The 22,242-nt window shown below is 36.3% G+C and overlaps 1 protein-coding gene across 1 annotated transcript in view; it reads right to left on the reverse strand.

Moving 5' to 3' along the window:
• Positions 1-675: 675 nt before the first annotated feature.
• Positions 676-22,242, reverse strand: part of VPS37A (VPS37A subunit of ESCRT-I) — a 38,792-nt gene continuing 17,225 nt past the window's right edge. The window contains exons 5-12 of the mRNA XM_082680429.1: positions 12,920-13,145; positions 11,390-11,460; positions 8,683-8,810; positions 8,544-8,602; positions 8,397-8,465; positions 4,657-4,800; positions 2,809-2,889; positions 676-1,266 (exon numbers count right to left, since the gene is read on the reverse strand). Of these exons, the coding sequence (XP_082536555.1) occupies positions 2,809-2,889; positions 4,657-4,800; positions 8,397-8,465; positions 8,544-8,602; positions 8,683-8,810; positions 11,390-11,460; positions 12,920-13,145 (778 nt within the window). The 3' untranslated portion in view covers positions 676-1,266. The remainder of the gene's footprint in view (positions 1,267-2,808; positions 2,890-4,656; positions 4,801-8,396; positions 8,466-8,543; positions 8,603-8,682; positions 8,811-11,389; positions 11,461-12,919; positions 13,146-22,242) is intronic.

The following is a 22,242-nucleotide window of genomic DNA, read 5'->3' on the forward strand; positions in this document are numbered from 1 at the left end:
ATTGTCATTAGGCTGTTCTGTGATCTGGATACTCTACCAAGCCTCAGATATCTAGTTCAAGATTTTCTACTTAATTAGCTTTCACAGCTACCCATAAAATATATTCATTCTGTAACGTAGTATAAAAGCAAACTGTTTAACACAGTACAAGTTAAAGCGAAAATCCAATTAAATTAATTAAAAACTAGACTGCCTAAAAATTAATATTAATTTATTATTAAAGCTTTTCTGTTATGAAAAGCTAACACAGTAAAGGTCAGAAAAATTCACTGACTTTTGTGTGTTTAAATTTACTATTTATTAACAAAAATATTGTTTTAAACTTCAACATGAGGAACTTAGCATATCCTTATCTAACCACAAACCCAGCAGATACTTATATTTACAAAGTTAGCATGAGGCAACTCCCTGGTGGTCCAGTGGTTAGGACTCTGCGCTTTCACTGCTGAGGATGCGGGTTCAATCCCTGATTGGGGAACTAAGATCCTGCAAGCCGCGCGGTGTGGCCAAAAAAAAAAAAAAAAAAAAAAAGAGTTACTATGAAAGTTTATGTTGGACTATTTTAAATGAAACACAGTTTTTTCTATTAGGTAAAATATTTATTTACCTGTATTGCCTCTTAAGTGCAACTTTAATTTTAAAAATAAGACAACAATAAGTAAAAAACGCTGGTTTACTCTTTTGATTTATTGTATGAATTAAAAGTTACTTCCTTGAGACGGCACATTGGCAGGTTTGGTGTTTCCTGACACTGTGAATATTTAAAAACAAATTATTTCTGAAAGTTTTATCATACAGAAAGAAACAGGAAGAATAACAGTTTTTCTACAGTTGAAATGGTAATTTTTCAAAAAAGGTTGAGAGGAAAAAATCGAAACCATTCTTGATAAAGCAATGAGGCAGTTTCAAATTAAAATTACAAATTTAAAGGAAGTAATTTTATAAAATATTGAAACTAGTTAAAATTACATGCATAGGTATTTAATCAATAGTAAGAGAGGAACAGCAGTGGAACTTAAATATAATATGATTTATCAACAACAAATAAACATTTTTAGTGCAAATAGTGCAGAAAAATTTCTCAAAGCAAAGATCATAGCAATCATTCTAATCTGTACAAAATCAGTCTCAGTTCTGTATACAATCTATATAGTGTATCTATGAATTCAGCCACTGTAATGAAATGCCAATTTGCAAATCATAAATATAAATGTGCTTAGTCTTGTGTCCCATTCCTCTCTTGGCAGTTCATGTTTTCAGGAAAATCTGAAAAGAAAAGAAAATCAAAACCTAAGATTTAATTTAAGATGATAAATTAAGATTTACCTAGAAGAAGATAATCTGACTATGAGGGAAAAGAGGTAGGGAAAGGATTCTAGCATGCTCATGTCAGTAAGCAATTACTCAGTGCCCACTTACTTCTCAACCTTGAGAAATGCATAGTTGATATTAAAAATCAACCCTTACCCTCAGGGATTGACAGTCTGATTTGTAAAATAAAACAATTCTATGTTGCTACTAATGTTAAGGAGAACTAGACTGAGAAAAGGGGCAGAGAGTTTGAATGGGGGTTGAGAAATGCCTGTCACTTCCCTCCCTGTAGCCTGATCCCTTTTAAGGGAACCTCCCATGCTCCCTTCTCAAAGTCTACTCCTATAGCCCAGCAGAGCGGGCAGATGAACACAGGACACCAATCTCTAGGTCAAACTGCTGAGGTCAGGATGCACACTGTCTATGCAGGGCCAGTCTCTTTCCCTGAATTTGTGGTGAGACCCTTGTCAGTCTCCACTGGCTGTTTGGACTGTCATGATATGATCAAGCCTGTGGGTAGCAAAGAAAGCTCTCTGAAGAGCAAGTGAGAAAGCACATGGGAGTGAGAGACAGAAAAGAAGAGAGATGCAAAAATGAAAAACAAGCAGTCGTGGGAAGGGTCTAAGAGGAGCTGCTTTGGTTACTGATGGCCTCATGTCGTGTTTTCACTCCCAGGTGACTGAGGTGTACTTTTCTGCATTTTGGCTCTGTTTCCCTGCGTTATCCAGTAACACAAGCTTTTAAAGTTGTTGAGGTGGGAGCTAGTCTTTGCCACCAGGTCATTCCTAAAACAAGATGGAGAGGAAAACAGAAGAGTGTCCTGAGATCAGGTGAGAGCATGAACAAAGATACGGTGGTAGAAAAAACAACATGACATGAGAGAACATAAGGGGAAAATGGAAAATTAAAATGGATGATCTAAAATATAAGCGAGAGAAATTTGGCATTTCTCATCCCTAGGGGTTCATTGCAGGTCCTGGAGCAGAGAGATGTTATCACAGAGTGGTATTTTAGGAAGATCATTCTGTCAGTGCTGAGCAGGAAGGAGAAACCCTAAAGTCAGAGGACTGGTCAGAAAGTTATTGGAATAATCCTGATGTGAGATGGAAAAGAGACAGAGCAGAAATTCATTTTAAAGGAAGAAATGACAAAAGAGACTACTGAGGAATATGTCAACTCATATGGTATACTCCCCACACCAGCTGAGAGAAAGGAACTAATTACAGTTTAAACTCTACATAAGTAGCTATCAAATACTGAAAAAAAATTCATTTAAGCCAATATCATACTGAGAAAATATGCAAACAATTTCTACTGGTTATATGCTTAGGCATAAAACATTATGCTTAATATAAAGTATTCTACATGTTATATAGCACAATAGCTATAACGACAGTATGATGCTTAAAGCTGGCTGAACAAACACTAGTAAGAACACTTCATTAAAAATAGCCATGCAAGAGCCTGAAGACGCAAACCTTCTAGAATACAATTTACCTATAGTGGAGCATGAAATTGGCTGTGCATTGCTATCACTTGTTGAAGTTTTTCTTCCTTGGCTCTTCTACAGTGGCAAATCTAGAAGACAAATTATTTAAAATACCAGTCACTTCTCCAGTAATCTTCCTACTACTAGCTAAATTTGACAGAATTCTAAGTAAGAATCTTTTAACTTGTTGACATTATTTAAACTGTCGATGTCTGAGGTAGAGCAGAATTTAAGAATCAAAAAGAAAAAAATTTTAATTTTGTTTGGAAGATAATCTTTGTAAACTTCCAGAATGTAAAACGCACTCTGATCCTTTATACCAGTTCTCTGATTATATAATTTCAAATATCTGTGTTTTAAAAATATGAAAATAAATCCTACTGTTGTTACCCAGGAAGCTTAACAAATAAAAACTTCGGGGCTTCCCTGGTGGCACTGTGGTTAAGAATCCGCCTGCCAATGTAGGGGACACAGGTTTGAGCCCTGGTCCGGGAAGATCCCACGTGCCGTGGAGCAACTAAGCCCGTAAACCACAACTACTGAGCCTGAGCTCTAGAGCCCATGACCCACAACTACTGAAGCCTGCGTGCCTAGAGCCCGTGCTCCGCAACAAAGAGTAGCCCCACTTGCCACAACTAGAGAAAGCCTCCGCACAGCAATGAAGACCCAACGCAGCTAAAAATAAATCAATTAAAACAAAAACAAAAAAAACTTCAAGATACAGTTAAATAGTACCGAAGAAAAATGGACCCAAAATCGACGCTTCACTAATGCTATAACCATAGTCATTAATATCTCTGTACTTCAAATTTTCTCATGGAAAACAGGGATAATAAAATCTGCCACACTTTCCTTAACAGTTCATATATATATATATATATATATATATATATATGGCACACCTGTTTTATAACGTTTATTAACAAAAGGTTATTTTAAAACTGTGATATTTCAGAGAAATTAGGTAAATATTTAGGACTCTATCAAAGGACAAGATACTGCTAAGCAGACTTAAAATTTTTTTCTTTAAATATAATGAAGGGCTTCCCTGGTGGCACAGTGGTTGAGAGTCTGCCTGCGGATGCAGGGGACGCGGGTTTGTGCCCCGTTCCAGGAGGATCCCACATGCCGGAGCGGCTGGGCCCATGAGCCATGGCCACTGAGCCTGCGCGTCCGGAGACTGTGCTCCACAACAGGAGAGGCCACAACAGTGAGAGGCCCGCGTACCACAAAAAACAACAACAACAACAACAACAACAACAACAACAAAATATATATATATATATATAAAATGGAAATACTAGAACAGAAATTATCCCCAGAATGTTCTCAGTAATATTAAAAACAAAAAAATTTTAAAAATCTGTATAGGGAATTCCCTGGTGGTGCAGCTATTAGGACTCGGCACTTTCACAGTAGTGGCCTGGGTTCAAACCCTGGTCAGTGAACTAAGATCCTGCAAGCCGTGCGGCACAGCCAAACAAACAAACAAACAAACAAAAACTATATAGGTTATTCTCTTTTTAAACAACTTGTGAAACAGGTTATTCAGGAGTATATTACATCTATTAAGACTAGACTTAAGCTAATTTACTAGCTTTACTACAGAACGATACAGATACTATCATTTCTGAAACAGAACCATTATGTGATTTACCTGCTTGTGTACTCACAACAAGCAGGTTTAAAGTGATAGCAGGATGTTGCTATCATTCTCAATAGAGGCTCTTCAGTTTCCTCTCCCGGCACTCAAAACTCCAGCTCAGTAATGTGCTAAGGTTTTTTTTACTCATGAATATACATAAGTTATTTGATATTACGCTGTCACTTGTCCTCAACTGAAGAGTATTACATACTGTTCTCTTTTCCATGAAGCTACTGAGAAAATCATCTATATCAGTTTTTCCCTCCAAGAAATCTTCTGCAATATTATCAGAGTCTTCCTCAGCTTCATGTGCAGCTACTTTCAATCTTGCCTGTAGGGCACTTGCACTACAGCTCTGAAAAAGAAAATCAAGTATATTAGTTTCTAATGCTCAGAAAAACTCCTTAGAGGGAAGGAAAATGGAGTAGAGGTAGAGGTAGGGAGAAGCAATTCGTTATGTGCCTTACAAAGCTTCTTTTTGAGGAAATCTGGTCCCATCTAAGTCCTTACCCTTTTAGATATGAGATGGCTACCTAACACAATAGAAACCAATGCATTGCCTGCAAGCTATTGAGTGAGAGAAACTGGGCAGATCACTGTCCTCTCTTGGGAATTTAGGAATCAGATCATTGTGGTAGGCACCCTCTAAGATGATCCCCAATGATCCTCCTCTCCTGGTATTCCTGCTCTTGTATAATCCCCTCCCCTTGAGTGTGGTCTGGACCTAGTGACCTGCTTCTAATGAACAGAATATGGCAAAGGTGATTAAATTTAACCAAAGTGGTGAAGGACACCGAAAACTACAAAACATTGCTGAAAGAAATTAAAGAAGACATAAATAAATAGAAATAAGTAGAAAGACACCCTGTGTTCATGAATCAGAAGACTTAATACTGTTAAGACAATACTACCCAAAGTGATCTCCAGAGTCTATGTAATCCCTATCAAAATGTCAACAGCATTTTTTGCAGAAATAGAAAAATTCACCCTAAAATTCAGAGACTCTCAAGAGACCCCCAAATAGTCAAAACGATCTTGAAAAAGAACAAAGTTGGAGGATACATACTTACTGATTTCAAAACTTACTATAAAGCTACAGTAATCAAAATAGTATGGTACTGGCAATCAAAAGAGACATATAGATCAATCAAATAACAAACACTCATACATATGGCCAAATATTTTCAAAAGTGTGCCGAGACCATTCAATCGGGAAAGGACAGTCTTGGACAACTATTGCTAGGAAAACTGGATATCCATGTTCAGAATTAAGTTGCACCCTTACCTTACCTCATACACAAAATTTAACTCAAAATGGATTAAAGATCTAAATGTAGGAACTAAAACTGTTTTTATTAATAGTCATCCTAGTGGGTGTGAGATGGTATCTCATTGTGATACATCACATACAGGTATATATAGAAATACACCATTTTTAATCACCTTTACCTACACTGGTTATCTATCCTTACAAGTCTCGCTCACACAATGTAATTTTGCTTATTAGTGTAAGGTTAAGCATCTTTTCAAATGTTTCCATTTACTTACTCATTAAATATTTATTGAGTATGTACCATGTGCCAAGCACTGGACCAAGGTATTGGGTATACAGGGGGAAAAAAAACAGGACAGGTTCCTGCACTAATGGCACCAAGTCTAGTGAAGTGGTTTCCATACTTTAGAGTATAGAAGAGTCATCATCTTCAGAGATTCTGAGTGAGCACATCTATAGAGACAATCCTAGGAATCAAGGATTTTTTTAAACATTTCAAGAAGTCAGAATAATTGCTACATCAGAATGTTTATTGGACCTTCATATTTCTCCTTTTGTGAGTTTCCTGTTCTTCCCTTTGCCTGTATGTAAGGTTTCTTTATGGACCATTGGCATTAATATTTGTTATATCTGCTACAAATATTTGTCCCCTTTACTTCACTTTTGATTTTATGATCTTCAATGTATACAAAGTTTAAATTTATATATAGCTTAAATCATCAGTTTTTTATTTTACGCTTCTGCCTATTGTCATAATGCTTAGAAAGGATTTTCCCATCATAATCCTAAAAAAAAAAACTCTAGCGATAGTTGTCTCTCATAATTTTATGGTTTCCACCTAAACAGTTACTCTATCTAGAGTATCCTTCTGTGTATGCTATGATATAGGGATCTAACTTTTTTCTAAATGGACTGCCTTTATTAAATTCTCATTTTTTTCTAACCAATTACTCATGTATATGTCTGTTTCTGAACTGCAGAATCTGTTCCATAGAACTATTTTTTGCTTCCTACAAGGCTACTCTACTGTTTTAAATAAAGAGTTTTTATAGTATATGTTGGTATTGGGAAAGGGTTTCTTTTTGCTCAAGCTCTTCTTGACTAGTTTAACCTGTTTAGTTTTTCAGAAGAACTTTAGAATAAATCTGTTTAAATTAAAAAAAATACTCTTGGGATTTTGATTGGAAGTATAGAAGATTTTTAAGTTATTTTGGGAAGAATGAAATCTTTATAATACTGTATCTTTCAGTCCATGAATATTCTGTTACTCTATTTCTTCAAGTCTTCTTTTGTGTCATTCAGTAAAGTTTCCTAACTTACTTCATTGGGTTCAGTTCTAAATTTTTTACAGTTTTGTTTATATTGTAAATGAGTTTTTTTCTTCTACTTCATTTTGCACTGGTAGTTGCGAGATATCTAGAAGAAAACCTCAATTTGCTAGGATTTTTACTTGTTTGGTTTTGGTTAACAACCGTTTCATCTTTTCTTTTACATTATACCTCTTTTCCTTTTCTTGTCTTCTTACAGTGGCCAGAACCTCCCAAGCAATGTTAAATAGCAGTGATACTGGGGCATCACTGTCTCATTCCTAACATTAAAGGGATCCTGGAAATGTTGAGTCATTAGGTATGATGTTTGCTGTTGGTTTCCTTATTAAATTAAGGAATTAATTTTATCTTAGTTTACTAAGAGTTTGTCTAAGGAATGATGCTGATTATTGTGAACAGCTTCTTCAGCATCTACTAAGCTTTAATAAGCATCTAAAGGTATTTTAGTTGACTCTGTCAGATTTTCCAGTTAAGTGAGGGAGGACTGCTTACATGTGACTCCTGACTCTGATACTTTCTATTTACATGACCTCAGGGATGTTATTTAATATCCATGTGCCTCACTTTCCTCATCTGCAAAATGGATAAACAGTAACAACATCTACCTCATAGGGTTTGGGGTGGAATAATGGGCAATATATGTAAATAGCTTAGTGCAATGCAAAAGATTATAAATTTATATTCTCCTTTACCATCATTTTTTTTTTTGCTGTTGTCTTATTTCTATTTTATGTTTTACTAAATTGGCTTTACCTTCTAGAATTCCTGATTTTAAAGGAAACAGAATATTATGATTGGGTTATTGACATTTAATTTTTTAAATGATTTTTGCCCTTTTTATTTTTAAAGATTTGTTTTTTTAGGAACATGGGTTGAATTTTATGAAGTTTTTGATTTTTCACATATTTCTAGCATAAAATCTATTATTTGTGGTGAATTATACTTTATACTTTTTATATATTATATTTTTCAATTTGCTAACTTTTCATTTAAGATACTTGTATATAGGCTTACAAGTAGTCTAAAATTAAAATTTTTCTTGGTAGCTTTTATTAGAAGAGTTAAACTGCCTTTATAATAACTCTCCCAGAAGAGTTCTTTATGGGGCTTTTTATATTTTTCTATTTTGGAGCCAAATGACCTTGCATGAGCACAACTGATTTACAATGGCTTATAACTGACAGCTGTTCATCTGCGTAACTTAGAGCTGTTTCTCATGACTTATAAACAGATAAGATAAACTCAGATACCTAATAAATGCTTTCTGGTAATAATGAATTTAAGAATGTGGCACATGCACATTAAGATTAAAAATTCTTATGGTAAAAGAAAAGAGCTAAACAATCTTACCTCGCTAAGTTCATGCTGCCTTTGCATCTTCTTTTCAAAAGTTGATTTCATTTGTGTAAGTAATTCATACTAAAAGAGAAAATTAAAATGCTATTTAATTCTATTTTAAAATTGTACGGATTTCTTAAAAAATGATAACTAACTCACCTTATCTAAAACAGTTTGCCTTTTGGCTTCCAAGCTGGGCTCCAAAAGGAGATTTTTTCCTGTAACATAAATTTTTAGTTTATTGCTAGGTAAGGATCACATTTTTCTTAGGAAATTTAATAAGTAAGGAAAGACATACTTGCTAGCTCCTCAATACTTTTCATTAAGTCATCCTTGTCAGTAATAATTTGTTTTAGTTGAGGCAAAGTCAGAAACTGTTCTAGTAATACCTCCTCTTGGTCATTCATATCTGTAAGTTGTGATACACTAGAAACACAAGAGAAAAAAATGTTAATGAATATCAGTCATCTAGTTTTTTTCCATAATAAATATTCATCATTTTTCAGTTTTACTCAGCTGATAGAGTTCTAAATAATTTTTGACATATATATTTTTATATAGACACAGAAGAAGGCAAATTATAACCTTAAAAGCAAATAAAACATCAATCACAATAGAACAAAAAGCACTCTAAATACAGTACAGTGTCAAGTCACTACAGGACTATGAAGACGAGGGTTTATGAACAGCCCTAATAACCTACCAATTTTAACCTCTGAGCCTATTTACCTAATAGGTATGTGGCTGTCACAATAAATGATACATGTATATGTGTCTGTGTACATATAGTCATAAAAATGTTTTTAAAAAGCAATCGTGGAAGGCCAATCCCAGAACAAAAATCATATCCAGAGAGTGAAAGAGGGAACTGGATGGGTGGGATAGGGAGGGAGGGAAACCTTTCTGAACCTATCTTTCAGTTTTGACTACATATAGATCCATATAAATGCATTATATAATTAAAAAACAAAATTAAAAAAGAAAAAGCAGTCTCTAAAATTCAAAGCAAATGGAAATAAATGAACCTGTTTTTTTTCCCCTAAGTTATATAATCATCCAGAGAAATTTTACTGAAAAGACTTTAAAAAATAGTATTTGGCTGTACATCTCTGGTGTGCTATATGCTAAAGACAAAAGAAGTGTAAAAAACAAAACAAATAAACAAAAACTTATCCTGCTTTCAATAATCACTACTGATATTGTTATTTTATTAGTATTGTTATTTTGAAAAAGAACAAGTGCCTTTCAGAGAAATGGCTGGCTTCAGGTCAGGGAAAAAAAAATGTTCATGTTGAGCCCATGACATCTTTGTTTTGCCAGAATTTCCTATTGACTAAAGATAGAACTGTTTAAGCAGCAAAAAGAATAATGTTTGAAATGGACTGAAACACAAATTTCTTTTTTAATTTATGAGTTTATAACAACTCAAAAACAACTATAAAAAAACAAAAAAAACCTCACCTATCAGAACTTTTGCAGCTAGCTTATGCATCAACTCATTATTCTCAAAATCAATAAATTAAGAGGAAAAAATCAAGCATACATCTTGTCTTTCTGTATGAAGTATATTTCAATATAACTAAACTTTCCTTTTCTATGAAGGAAAGTCTTCATAGACTTCTGGCTAATTCTGGCAGTAGGAAATCACATTTGCAATCCTTAATGAAATAATGCACAGTCAGTGATTTCAAGTGTTTCAACCTGTTTCAATCCTAATGTCACTAAAAATAAGGCAACCAGACATCGCTGCTGCCGTATGTGATGTAATAGGAAATATGCACTAACTATGATGTAAATATTCTTGCCAAAAGAATTAAACCTAAATTTTTTCCCCCAGTTTTCTTGAGACATTGTCTAAGTTTAAGGTGTACAATGTAATGATTTGATAAAAAAAATTGAACCTACATCTAATCAAAACTCTGTTATCTAGCCACCAGTAGAAGGAAATATGAGAAACAGAGGAACACCCTCAATGGAACCACAAGGATGCAATCAGGCAACAACAGGGTATGGGAAATTCTACAGGACAAATAACCAGTTTCTTACATAAATATTTAATAATATGTGTATAATTTACTCTATATGTGTTTATATGTGTATGTATATATTTGTATGTATATGTATGCATGCATGTGTGTATATGTTTGTGTGTATATGTACATACATATTAATAAACGTGGGAGAAATGGTTCATGATTAAAAGAACTATAAAAGATAACAGTATTCAAATGCAATAGGTAGATATTATTTTGAACACTGATTCAAATAAACTACCAACCAAAAGATTTAATTATTAAGACCCTGGGGAAATAAGATAATATCAAAGAATTAAAGAATGAGCATTCATATTGTGAGGTATGATGATGATGTGGATTGGGATTATGGCAAAGAAAAGGTCTTTACCTGGTGGAGAAATTTAGTGAAGAACTTATAGGTAAAAATAACAGAATATTTGGGATTTGGTTTAAAATAATCCTGACCTATACCCATACTTCTGAAAAAAGCTGGAAGATGGCAAAGAGGTTCACCTTTTTGTATTTTTGACGTTTTCGTAATAATGTTTTTAAAGGGAAGGAAGAAAGGAAAGGAGGAGGAGAATGCTCTATAACACGGCAACAATAACAGCCCCTACCTTCACGGGTTGCTGCAAGCATTACTCCGTGTATGACTGCTTTAATGTGTACGTGGCTGCATGTAAACTTCATTAATTATTAGCAGAGAATAACACATCACCACTTCCTGCAAGTGACTGTAAAACACTGTATCAAATAAAGCTAAACCTTTTTTAACTGTAGGATTTCTCACAGACCAGTAACTCAATAAATATAACCTACAAGACATACGACTGATTCATAGAACTTTCCCACTAAGACAACCACAATATAGGAAGAGTGATGACTTAAAAGGTTTTTTTAACTTAATATGGATATGAAAATGATGATGTGGTTTCTATTTACAAATTAAATAGACAACAAACACCAATGTTACTCTCCTAGTTTTTTTACCTTAGTTCTGAGAGTTCTGGAAATACATCAGGGATATCAGGCATCTTGTAACCAAAACCATTTTGGCTTATCTAAAGAGAGTGTGAAATGGTGTTAAATTTCAGCCATCTTTTTGACTGCTCCTATTTGGTTATAAAAGTAATTTTTAATGTACTGCGTCCCATAACTGTTTTCATTATCACACTTAATCTTTGCACTTCACATTGTCCTTACCCTCCCCTTCTTTCTTCACTGTTTTTTCAGTGTATCTTTATACATATAGCGTTACTTTTTTTTTTTTAATGGGGATCACGTGAGTACCTGTGTTTAGCCCTTGGACAAGTATACGGTTGTAAAATAAATCTCCTAAGTGTATCTGTGACATATGTGGAGAATTATCTCTGGGTTTCATTGATGTATATGAATGTTTGTCTCGAAGTGAAAGGCATTAAGTATAGAAAAATTAGTAAGTTGGCAAAAATCTGAATAGTTACCTAAGTTCCATGAGAGAGTAGGGTAGATAAGGAATAGAGTATACATTGTTTGAATATAGATGACATTTTAAAATCAAGGACCCATGAAAAGTTCTCTTGTAATTTTATTTATACTAATTATAACTTGTTCATAATATTCATTAATACAATGATGAAAGGTTTTGGAAAAATGAAGTCCACTTGGGTCTATATTCTAATGGGTCTATATTCTAAATTATTACAAACACTGAAATTAGTAAAGTTGATTATGATAATTTTTTAATATTTGAGTATTACTATGGGTGATATTCACTAAGGGTTAAAAATGAAGGTTTTAAAATCCCTTTAATATGTTTAATGCACAGTCTCTCCCTCAGTAACGTCCCACATGGCAGCAGATACCAGTTTAACTTAAGAACACACAATTTTTTACACGAATGAGACACTGAATTAAAAGTCCTCAGTATGCTAGAGCAGACCCTCCATAAGCTGATACATGCTTCTCCTATATGATCCTTCTCTTATCTTTGCCTGTGTCCTACATGACAACCAGAGGGCTCTATAACAGGCAGCTTCACAAATATGCCATCTGGTTTATGCTCCCAAATCTTTGTCAATGCTGTTGCCTCTTCACAGAATTGCCTTATGTGACCCCTTATCATCCTGGCAAATTCATTACCATCTATCAGAATTTGGCCCCAAGTGTGAATCCATTCATTCATCTGCCTCATTTTGAATGAGCACCTACTATATGCATCAGGCATGCTTTGAGGCACCAAGGATAAAGTGGTTTAAGAAAAAGAATTGCATCTTTTATAAAGTTATCTTTCTAGCTCTACGATGGTCCCTGGGAGCACTGACTATTCCCTTAACTGTGTCTTTGCCATAGCTCTAGACTATCTCTTCTACTTACAATTATTTAATTATTTGCTGGTTACCTCTTTGAAATTGTTACGTAAGTTGAAAATGTGATTTAATCTTTTTATCTTTTGTGCCATGGTGGCTGGCACACTGGAGAGATATAATGTTTGTTGACTGAATATTTCAAGGGTACAAACTACAGATATCTGATACCAACCGGTGCTGAAGTGTCTGTTGTGGGAACAGGCAGTGGCAGATTTGAAAGGACACCAAATGAAGGAGCAGCAGGTTTGGCTGCTGTATGACTTGTCGCTGAAGAAGAAACAGTGTCAGCAACAGATAAAGAACTGACAGTCCTGGTAGCTTCTTGTGGGGGATATGGAGGAAGAAATGGAAAACCCGGAGAAGCACAAGGAGGCGTCCCACCCGCTTTACTGTACAGGCTAAAGAGAAAGACGAAAAACATGAGGTTAGATTTTAGGGGTAAGTTGGTAAAAGTATTCCTAAATTGTTCTAAATAACAGTGGTTATGCAGTACAGATGGCAGGTGCCATTAGTTATTATAATTATATAAGTGAATCAGATATTATATAAATTGATAAAATATGAACACCCCTCAAGAGAAAATTTTCGTTTCTTTCCATGAAAAAGAAAAATGTTTTAGAAAATATACAATTCAACTGGTCACACTGGAAATGAACAGAATGCTCAAAACTCAAATATGGCCTTTCTGTTGGCATCAATGAGTATCTTCATAGAAGAAATGGAGAACATTTAAGTCCAGGAAATGTATTCAAGTGTAGCTTGAATAAATTCGTAGCTTTCATTATATCTGGCAAAATCTGACTGCAAGTCAAGACTGCTTTTCTGGAAAATTTCAAAGAAAAATTAAATATATAGATGAGCTGCTAAAAATGTTAAAACATAAAAAAGATGCATATAAAAACTATGTATATATTAGAAAAAGCGGCACAGCAGTATGTACTCAAGATATAATCAGAAAATAATTTATTTTTGCAAGGTAATAAATATTGGGTTCTGGATCAAGATGGTGACATAGGAAGATCCTGAATTCACCTTCTCCCACAGAAATACTGAATCAACAGCTACATAGGGAACAATTTCCTCTGAAAAAAACCCTAAAAACTAGCTGAGCAGCTCCTACACGTTGGGCAAACAAGAAGAAAATGACATCTAAGCTGGTAGGAGAAGCTGAGACACAATCTCACCATAAACCCCACCCTCAGCAGGACAACCCACAAGCTGGAGAAAACTCAAAACCCAGAGCTTTTCCCTGGGGAGTTAAGGGTTGAGTTTGAACCTGAGAGACAAGCCCCCAAAACATCGAGCTCTGAAGGCCAAAAGAGCTCATGTCCCCGAGACGCGAACTAAGAAACAATTCTTACAGGGCTGGTACTCTTGGACTCCCCTGCCTCAGGGCCAAATGCAGAAGAGGACCTGACTTAATGTGAAAGAGGCTCACTTGCCAATCTTAAAGCATCAGCTCCAGGCAGCAGGCATCTAACTTAACACACATCTAGGGGTCCGCTGGGATACTTTCTGGGGATGGTGGCTGGTGGGCGACATCTTGTTTCCCATCTGCTGTGCTCCAGAGACCCAGTACCACCCAGAGGGAGCTCCTATATGCATCTGGTGCTCTGGTTTCTGCAGCTCCTGCCCAAGGAACATCCCTTGATTGCTTGACTCTGGATGCCAGGCAGGCTAATGTTCCTGGGTCCCTCAGGATTGTAACCATCAGAGAGAAGGTTCTTGGTAGACTATGACCCCCCAGGACACTGCATAGACAGCAGACAGAAGCAACCCCCAGTCTTTCTGTGAAAGAGGCCTATGTGCTTGTCCAGGGGCTTTGACATCGAGGCACCCACGGAGATGCTCTCAGGGAATGGAGGCCAGTGGACGTCATCTCCGCACTCTCCCTCTGCCTCACTCCAGCTCACCAGTATCTTAGAGAAAGGAGCTTATACCCTTGTTTTTGCAGTGGCAACCAGAGGACACAACATTGTCTGAATCTGACAGCCAGCGGGGCTCACACTCACAGAAATGGAGAACAAGTTCTTAATCAGCTACCCCCCCAGGGGAACAGCATGAGACAACAGGAGCTCAGTCTTTCTGCTGAAAGAGGCCTATTAGCTTATTATCATAGCTATAGCCTGAGGGGCAGGCTTCTAATTAAACACAACTCTAAGGACTGAATGTAATCCTTCCATAGACTCCGGAGGGCGGGCTCTACTATCTTTGTGCTCTCCTCTGCATGTTGCGGAACGCCAGCACGTCTTGCAGGGGAGATCTTACGTGTGTTTGGTGTCCCAGTTTTGTATTTGGTGCTCTGGTTTTTGTGGCTGCCAACCAGGGAATGCCCCTTACTTACCTGGCTCTGGTGGCCAGGGGGGCTGACATTCCTGGGTCCCATGAGACTGTAACAGTTGTAGACAGTTCTTGGCAGGCTACCACACCAGGGCACTGCAGATAGCACACTTAAACACACCCACAGTCTTAATGTGAAACAGGCCTATTTGCTTATCCTGAAGCTTCAGTCTGAGGGGTGGGCTTCAGGCTTGGAATCCATGCATGTGAAGGCCTACGGAAGTGCCTTCAGGGAACTGAGGCCAATGGACACCATGTTTTCATTCTCATCACCTGGCTCAGGTGGCTAGCAGGACTTAATAAGCTTGTGGTCCCACAGAACTGTATATATTTGCATACATTAAAAGCTGCCGCCTGAGGGTCTTGCTTCCAATCAGCCTAAATCTAGGTATGGATATCCTCCCCTGTGGGGCAATGACAGGTCTTGACACACCCTTAATTCCTGGGAGCTATTAAAAAAATAATAGGTTGCTTGGACAATCACAAAGGCTTGAGAGACAGTCAAGAGCCAGGGTAAGGTTGAATGATAAGGTTCATCTCCTTGTCCCGTCCTCAAAACTGGGAGAGGTAACTGTTTTATCTTACACAGAGTCAAGCAAAAAGAAGAAACAAAGAAATATGTTCCAAATAAAAGTACAGGATAAAACCTCAGAAAAAAAAACCTTAATGAAATGAAATGAAGATACATAATTTACCTGATAAAGAGTTCAGAGTAAAGGTCATAAAAATGCTCCCTGAACATAGAAAGAACCTCAACAAAGAGAAAGAAAATACAAGAAAGAAGCAAAGCTGGAGAATACAACAACTGAACTGAAAAATATACTATAGAGGGATTCAATAGCAGACTGGATGAAGCAGAGTGAGAAATGGAATATTTCCTGCCATATCAGTAAACAAAGGATGTCACAGTCATCAGCCAGAAGAAATGATCAGTGAACTCAAGACAGAGCAGTGGAACTCACAAAATCAGAGCAGAGAAAAAAAAGGGAAAAAAGTGAAGATAGCTTAAGGAACTTATGGTTTGTATTATAGGGGTACCAGCAGGAGAAGAAAACAGAGAAAGGGGCAGAAAACTTATCTGAAGAAATAATGGCTGAAAACTTCTCTAACCTAGGGAAGGAAACTGGCATCCAGACCCAGGAAAGCCAGGAAGTCCCAAACAAGATGAACCAAGACACATTTTTTTTTTTTTGCGACACGTGGGCCTCTCACTGTCATGGCCTCTCCCATTGCGGAGCACAGGCTCCGGACGCGCAGGCTCAGTGGCCATGGCTCACGGGCCCAGCCGCTCTGCGGCATGTGGGATCCTCCCGGACCAGGGCACGAACCTGTGTCCCCTGCATCGGCAGGTGGACTCTTAACCACTGTGCCACCAGGGGAGCCCCAAGACACATTTTAATTAAAATGTCAAAAGTTAAAGACAAGGCAAGGATCTTAAAAGCAGCAAGAGAAAAACAACTTGTTAAGTACAAGGGAACCCCCATAAAACTACCAGCAGATTTTTCAGCTGAAACTTTGCAGGCCAGAAGGCAGGGGAATGACATTTTTAGAGTACCAAAAGAAAAACACTTTCAAGAATACTCTACATAGCAAAGTTCTCATTCAGAATTGAAGCAGAGGTAGAGTTTTCCAGACAAGCAAAATCTAAAGGAGTTATCACCACTAAACCGACCTTACAAGAAATGTTAAAGGGACTTCTTTATGCTGATATTACATGCAAATAGAAACCAAAAGAAAGCTGGGGTAGCTATACTTATATCAGACAAAACAGACTTTAAAACAAAGACTGTAATAAGAGACAAAGAAGAGCGCTACATAATGGTAAAGGGGTCAATCCAACAAGAGGATATAACAATTATAAATATTTATGCACCCAAGAGAGGAGCACCTAAATATACAAAGCAAATATAAACAGACCTAAAAGGATAAATAGAGAGCAATAAAATAAGAATAGGGGACTTGGGACTTCCCTGGTGGTGCAGTGGTTAAGAATCTGCCTGCCAGTGCAGGGGACATGGGTTCGATCCCTGATCCGGGAAGATCTCACATGCCGAGGAGCAACTAGGCCTGTGCGCCACAACTACTGAGCCTGTGCTCTAGAGCCCACATGCCACAACTACGGAAGCCTGCGTGCCTAGAGCCCGTGCTCCGCAACAGAAGCCACTGCAATGAGAAGCCCACACACTGCAACAAAGACCCAATGTGGCCAGAAATAAATACATACATACATTTATTTTTTAAAAAAATAGGGGACTTTAATACCTCACTTACAAAACTAAACAAATGGGACTACATCAAACTAAAAAGCTTCTGCACAGCAAAGGAAACCATCAACAAAATGAAAACGTAACCTACGGAATGGGAGAAAATATTTGCAAACCATCTATCTGACAAGGGATTAATATCCAAAATATATAAAGAACCCATACAACTCAACAGCAAAAAAACAAATAATCTGATTTAAAAATGGGAATCTGAATAGACATTTTTCCAAAGAAGACATACAGATGGCCAACAGGTACAAGAAAAGATGCTAATTCTTTGATAATTAGATTACTATCAAACTTGTTGGAATGACTATTATCAAAAAGATAAGAAATGCCAAGCATTGGTGAGACTATGGAGAAAAGTGAATGCTTGTACACTGCTGGTAGAAATGTAAATTGGTACAGCCACTATGGAAAACAGGATGGAGGCTCGTCAAAACAGAACTACCATATGCTCCAGCAATTCCACTTCTGGGTATTTATGTGAAGAAAATGAAGACACTAACTCGAAAAGATGTCTGCTCCCCTATGTTCATTGCAGCATTATTTACAATAGACAAGAGATGGAAACAACCTAGTGTCCATCAGTAGATGATTAAAGAAAAGGTGGTGTATATATACACCGAAATATTATTCAGCCATAAAAACAAAGAAAATCTTGCCATTCAAAACAATATGGATGTACCCTGAGGGTATTATGCTATGTGAAATATGTCAGACAGAGAAAGGCAAATACCATATGCTCTCATTTATGTGTAGAATTTAAAAATGAAAAACAAAAACAAAAAACACTGAGTTCATAAATACAGAAAAGAGATTGGTGTTTGCCAGAGGCAGGTGATGGGCAGCAGTAGGCAAAATGTGTGAACATGGTCAAAAGGTACAGACTTTCAGTTATAAAATAAATAAGTCATGGGGAGGTAATATACAGCATCATTATGGTTAATAATACTATACTACATATTTGAAAGCTGCTAAGAGTAAATCTTAAACATTCTCATCACAAGAAAAAATTTTGTAACTATGTATGGCGATGGGTGTTAACTAGACTTATCATGGTGATCATTTTGTAATATAAATTACTATTGATCATTCTGTTGTACACGTTACATGTCAATTATACCTAAAAAAGATATTTTACATTTAACTTTTTTTTCCTTTTAGAGCAGTTCAAAGAGAACCATACTCTAAAATAATTAGTGTAATTTAGGCCAAAATGCAGATGAGAATTATCTAAATACCAATACTTAAATTAATATAGTTAAGTTTAAATGGGTCAGTCACTCTTGTATGAAAGATTAAAAGACTTTTTAAAAAAATAGAATACTAAATACTTTACTTTGTATTTGTGGTATAATAAGAAACATATTTGTCTTTGACCAGGTTCTAGACAAAGTGCTCCTAAAATCCTGGTAAGTTCCTAAATGACAGGACCCTTTTTTGTTATTTGTAACATCTGAGTTTATGCTAATGAGGTGACTTAGGCTGAGTCCCTATATAGTCTGAGGACGGGGTTGGTCACCAAAAAGACCAACTGACAGAAAGTTGGAACTTTCAGCCCCACCCATCGATCTCAGGGAAGACGGGGGCTGCTGAATAAGCTCTAAAAAACCCTTGAACAATAAGATTTGACAAGCTTCTTGTTGATGAATGTATCCATATGGCAGGAGGGTGGTACACCCCAGTTCATGGGGACAAAAGCTCCTGTGCTTGCGGCTCTCCTAGACCTTGCCCTGCCCTAGGTACCTCTTCACCTGGCTATTCATCTGTATCCTTTATAATCAACTAGTAAACATAAGTAAATTTATTTTGGAGTTCCATGAGCCACTTAACAAATTACTCAAACCTGAGGTGGAGGTCATGGGAACCTGTGATTTATAGCACAGGTAACTATACATTTTCAATTGGTATGTGAAATGGAGCAGCCTGTGAGACTGAGCCCCTAATCTGTGGGATCTGACGCCACCTCCCGGTGGATAGCATCAGAATTAAGTTAAATTCGTAGGAAACAGTCAAGTGTCTGGTGAGAACTGGAGAATTACTTGGTGGTGTTGGAAAAAAAAAATGGGTATCAGAGTACTGAAATGTTCCATAATATATCAAGCTTAAACAATTTTTTTAAACGGGAGTGCTATTGTTTCATGACATAATTTAATGTCATATTTAATGACATAATAAGTTAACATAAATTGGAATTGTGTTGGAAGAAAACATTTATCACAGATTTTGAAATTATAATACTAAAGCTAATATGGAAAAATAAATAAGAAAATAGAGAAAAGTACCTGAAAAATGAGGGTAAAGAGAGATTAACCCTGCCATATAGCAAAACACATTAGAAAACCTTAATAATTAAAAATAAAAAACCACAAAACTTTTTAAAAGCATAACACTGGCAATGGATAGGTAGATCAATGGAACTGAATACAAAATCCAGAAAAATCCCAAAGATATATGGCAATTAAGATATAATAAAAAGAATCTCAAATTAGTAAAAAAAAAAAAAAAAAAGATTGGTCAATAAATAGCATTGGGACATCTGGAAAAAATTAAATTGGAGCCAAGCCCTCATATCTATAATAAAATAAAAACCAAATGTATCAAATTTAAAATGGTTTTTGGATTTTTAAAAAAATCTTAAAAGAACTGGAAGAAATCACTGGGAAATTAAAAACTTGGGGTGGTAAAGGACTTTCTGTGATCCCAAATTCAAAAGTCATAAGACAAAATAATGATAAATCCCATGACATAAAAAACAAAACAACAACAAAAAAAACCCTCTACATGACAAAGTCCATTATAAATAAAGACAAATAACAAATTGGGGGAAAACATCTGAAACATGTCATAGGAAAATGGATAATTTCTCTAATATATAAAGAATTTCTCCAAATTAATAAAAGACTAACTAACAACCCAATAGCAAAATGGAGAATAGGACAGAATACACAGGTTCAAGGAAAGGAAAAAAAAATCTCTAAATCATAGGAAAAAACTGTCAACTTCACTGTAAGATAAATACAAATAAAGTTATACTAACACATTTTCCGCTTATAAATTAGCAAAGATCCATTTTGATAGTTTACTATGTCAGCAAAGGGACTAAGCATCGCGTACAGGAGTAGAAATTGGTACAACTTACTCTGTAGGGCAATCCTGCAGTATTAATCAAAATTACAAACATGTATACCACTTTGAGACTGTATCTAACAAATAAACTTACACTTGGGTAAAATATTACTTTTAATGTTATTCACTGCATCACTGAGGGCAAAGAAGGATGGGCCTTTCAGGAAAGATTGGAAACAACAAAAATGTCCATTAATAGGAGTTTTCTTAACTTATGCTATATCCATAAAACAAGTACTTTGTGGTCATAAAGAATGAGGAAATGCTTTAGTAACCAACATGGAAAGCTCTCTGAACCATACCATTTAGTGAGGGGGAAAAAAAAAAAGGGCAAGGGAATAGTTTGCTACCATTTGTGTGAAAAAAGAGGGAATAATACTATGTGTACATATTTCCTTGTATATGCATAAAATATCTCAGGAATTCTATGCATGTGCACCCAAATGAAAAACTCTGGATACCAATAAGAAGAAAAAGTAAACTGCAAGGGAAAAGGTGGAAGGAGACTTTTCGCCCCATACCCTTTTACAGTTTTAAAATTTTTGAGCCAAGTGAATATATGATTGAAAAAATTAAGTTTAAAAAAGTTCTCTAAAAAGTTTGTTTATTTCAAAGTATGGCTCACCTTTATCTTAAAGCTTTACTTTTACGTAAAGGTATATTATTAGCAGGTATGTAAATATAACATAAGTTATTTAGAAAGAATATGTTCAATGTGAGGGAATATTTGTACTATCCTTGAAATAGTCTTAATTTTGAACCAGTCAGCTTTATTTTAATCTCAATACCGGGTACAACCTATAAAATAATCTAAGAAATGTATCAAACTTGCTTGTTAACAATGTGTACTGTATCACAGTTGTTGGCTTATATCTTCAAATAAGGTGAATGAGGTATATTTAACTCTTTCCTGACAGAAGATAGGAAATACAGTTTATTATTCTTTAGATAAAGAATATCAGCGAGGTTTATGACTCCAGGACAAAGACACAGGAGGGCAAAGATGATGGCTGGGGCTGATACACCCAATGAATGGGATAATCTAGCCTAAGCAGATTTCCAGGCAGTGTTAAAGATGCCACCTGACTTCTGAACAAGAAAAGGTTCTTGGAAATTAAGTAGAACTGGGTAACTAAGCCAAGAGATATTACAGGAAAAGGAAGTAAAGATTGTATGAAGTTGTATCATCATGCAATTTCAGAATATCTGATATAAAAAGTTACAAAGGATCAGGGACTTCCCTGTGGCACAGTGGTTAAGAATCTGCCTGCCAATGCAGACAGGGGACACGGGTTCAAGCCCTGGTCCGGGAAGATCCCACATGCCGTGGAGCAACTAAGCCCGTGCTCCACAACTACTGAGTCTGCACTCTAGAGCCTGTGAGCCACAACTGAGCCCATGCACCACAACTACTGGAGCCCGTGCGCCTAGAGCCCGTGCGCCACAACAAGAGAAGCCACTGCAATGAGAAACCCGCACACTGCAACGAAGAGTAACCCCCGCTCACCGCAACTAGAGAAAGCCTGCGTGCAGCAATGAAGACCCAACGCAGCCAAAAATAAATAAATAAATAAATAAATAAACATTACAAAGGATCAGAAATCAAAATGGCACTGGACATCTTGGCAACAGAAGCCTATGTATAGACAATAGAGGAATGCCTTCAAAATTCTCAGTGGAAAACCACTTCAACATAGAATTTGAACTCTACCAACTTTTAAGTGTGAGGGTATATTAAAGACATTTGCAGGTAAAAAAA

The sequence above is a fragment of the Grampus griseus genome, assembly GCF_964374135.1.
Source record: "Grampus griseus genome assembly, chromosome: 21".
NCBI classification, from domain to species: domain Eukaryota; kingdom Metazoa; phylum Chordata; class Mammalia; order Artiodactyla; family Delphinidae; genus Grampus; species Grampus griseus.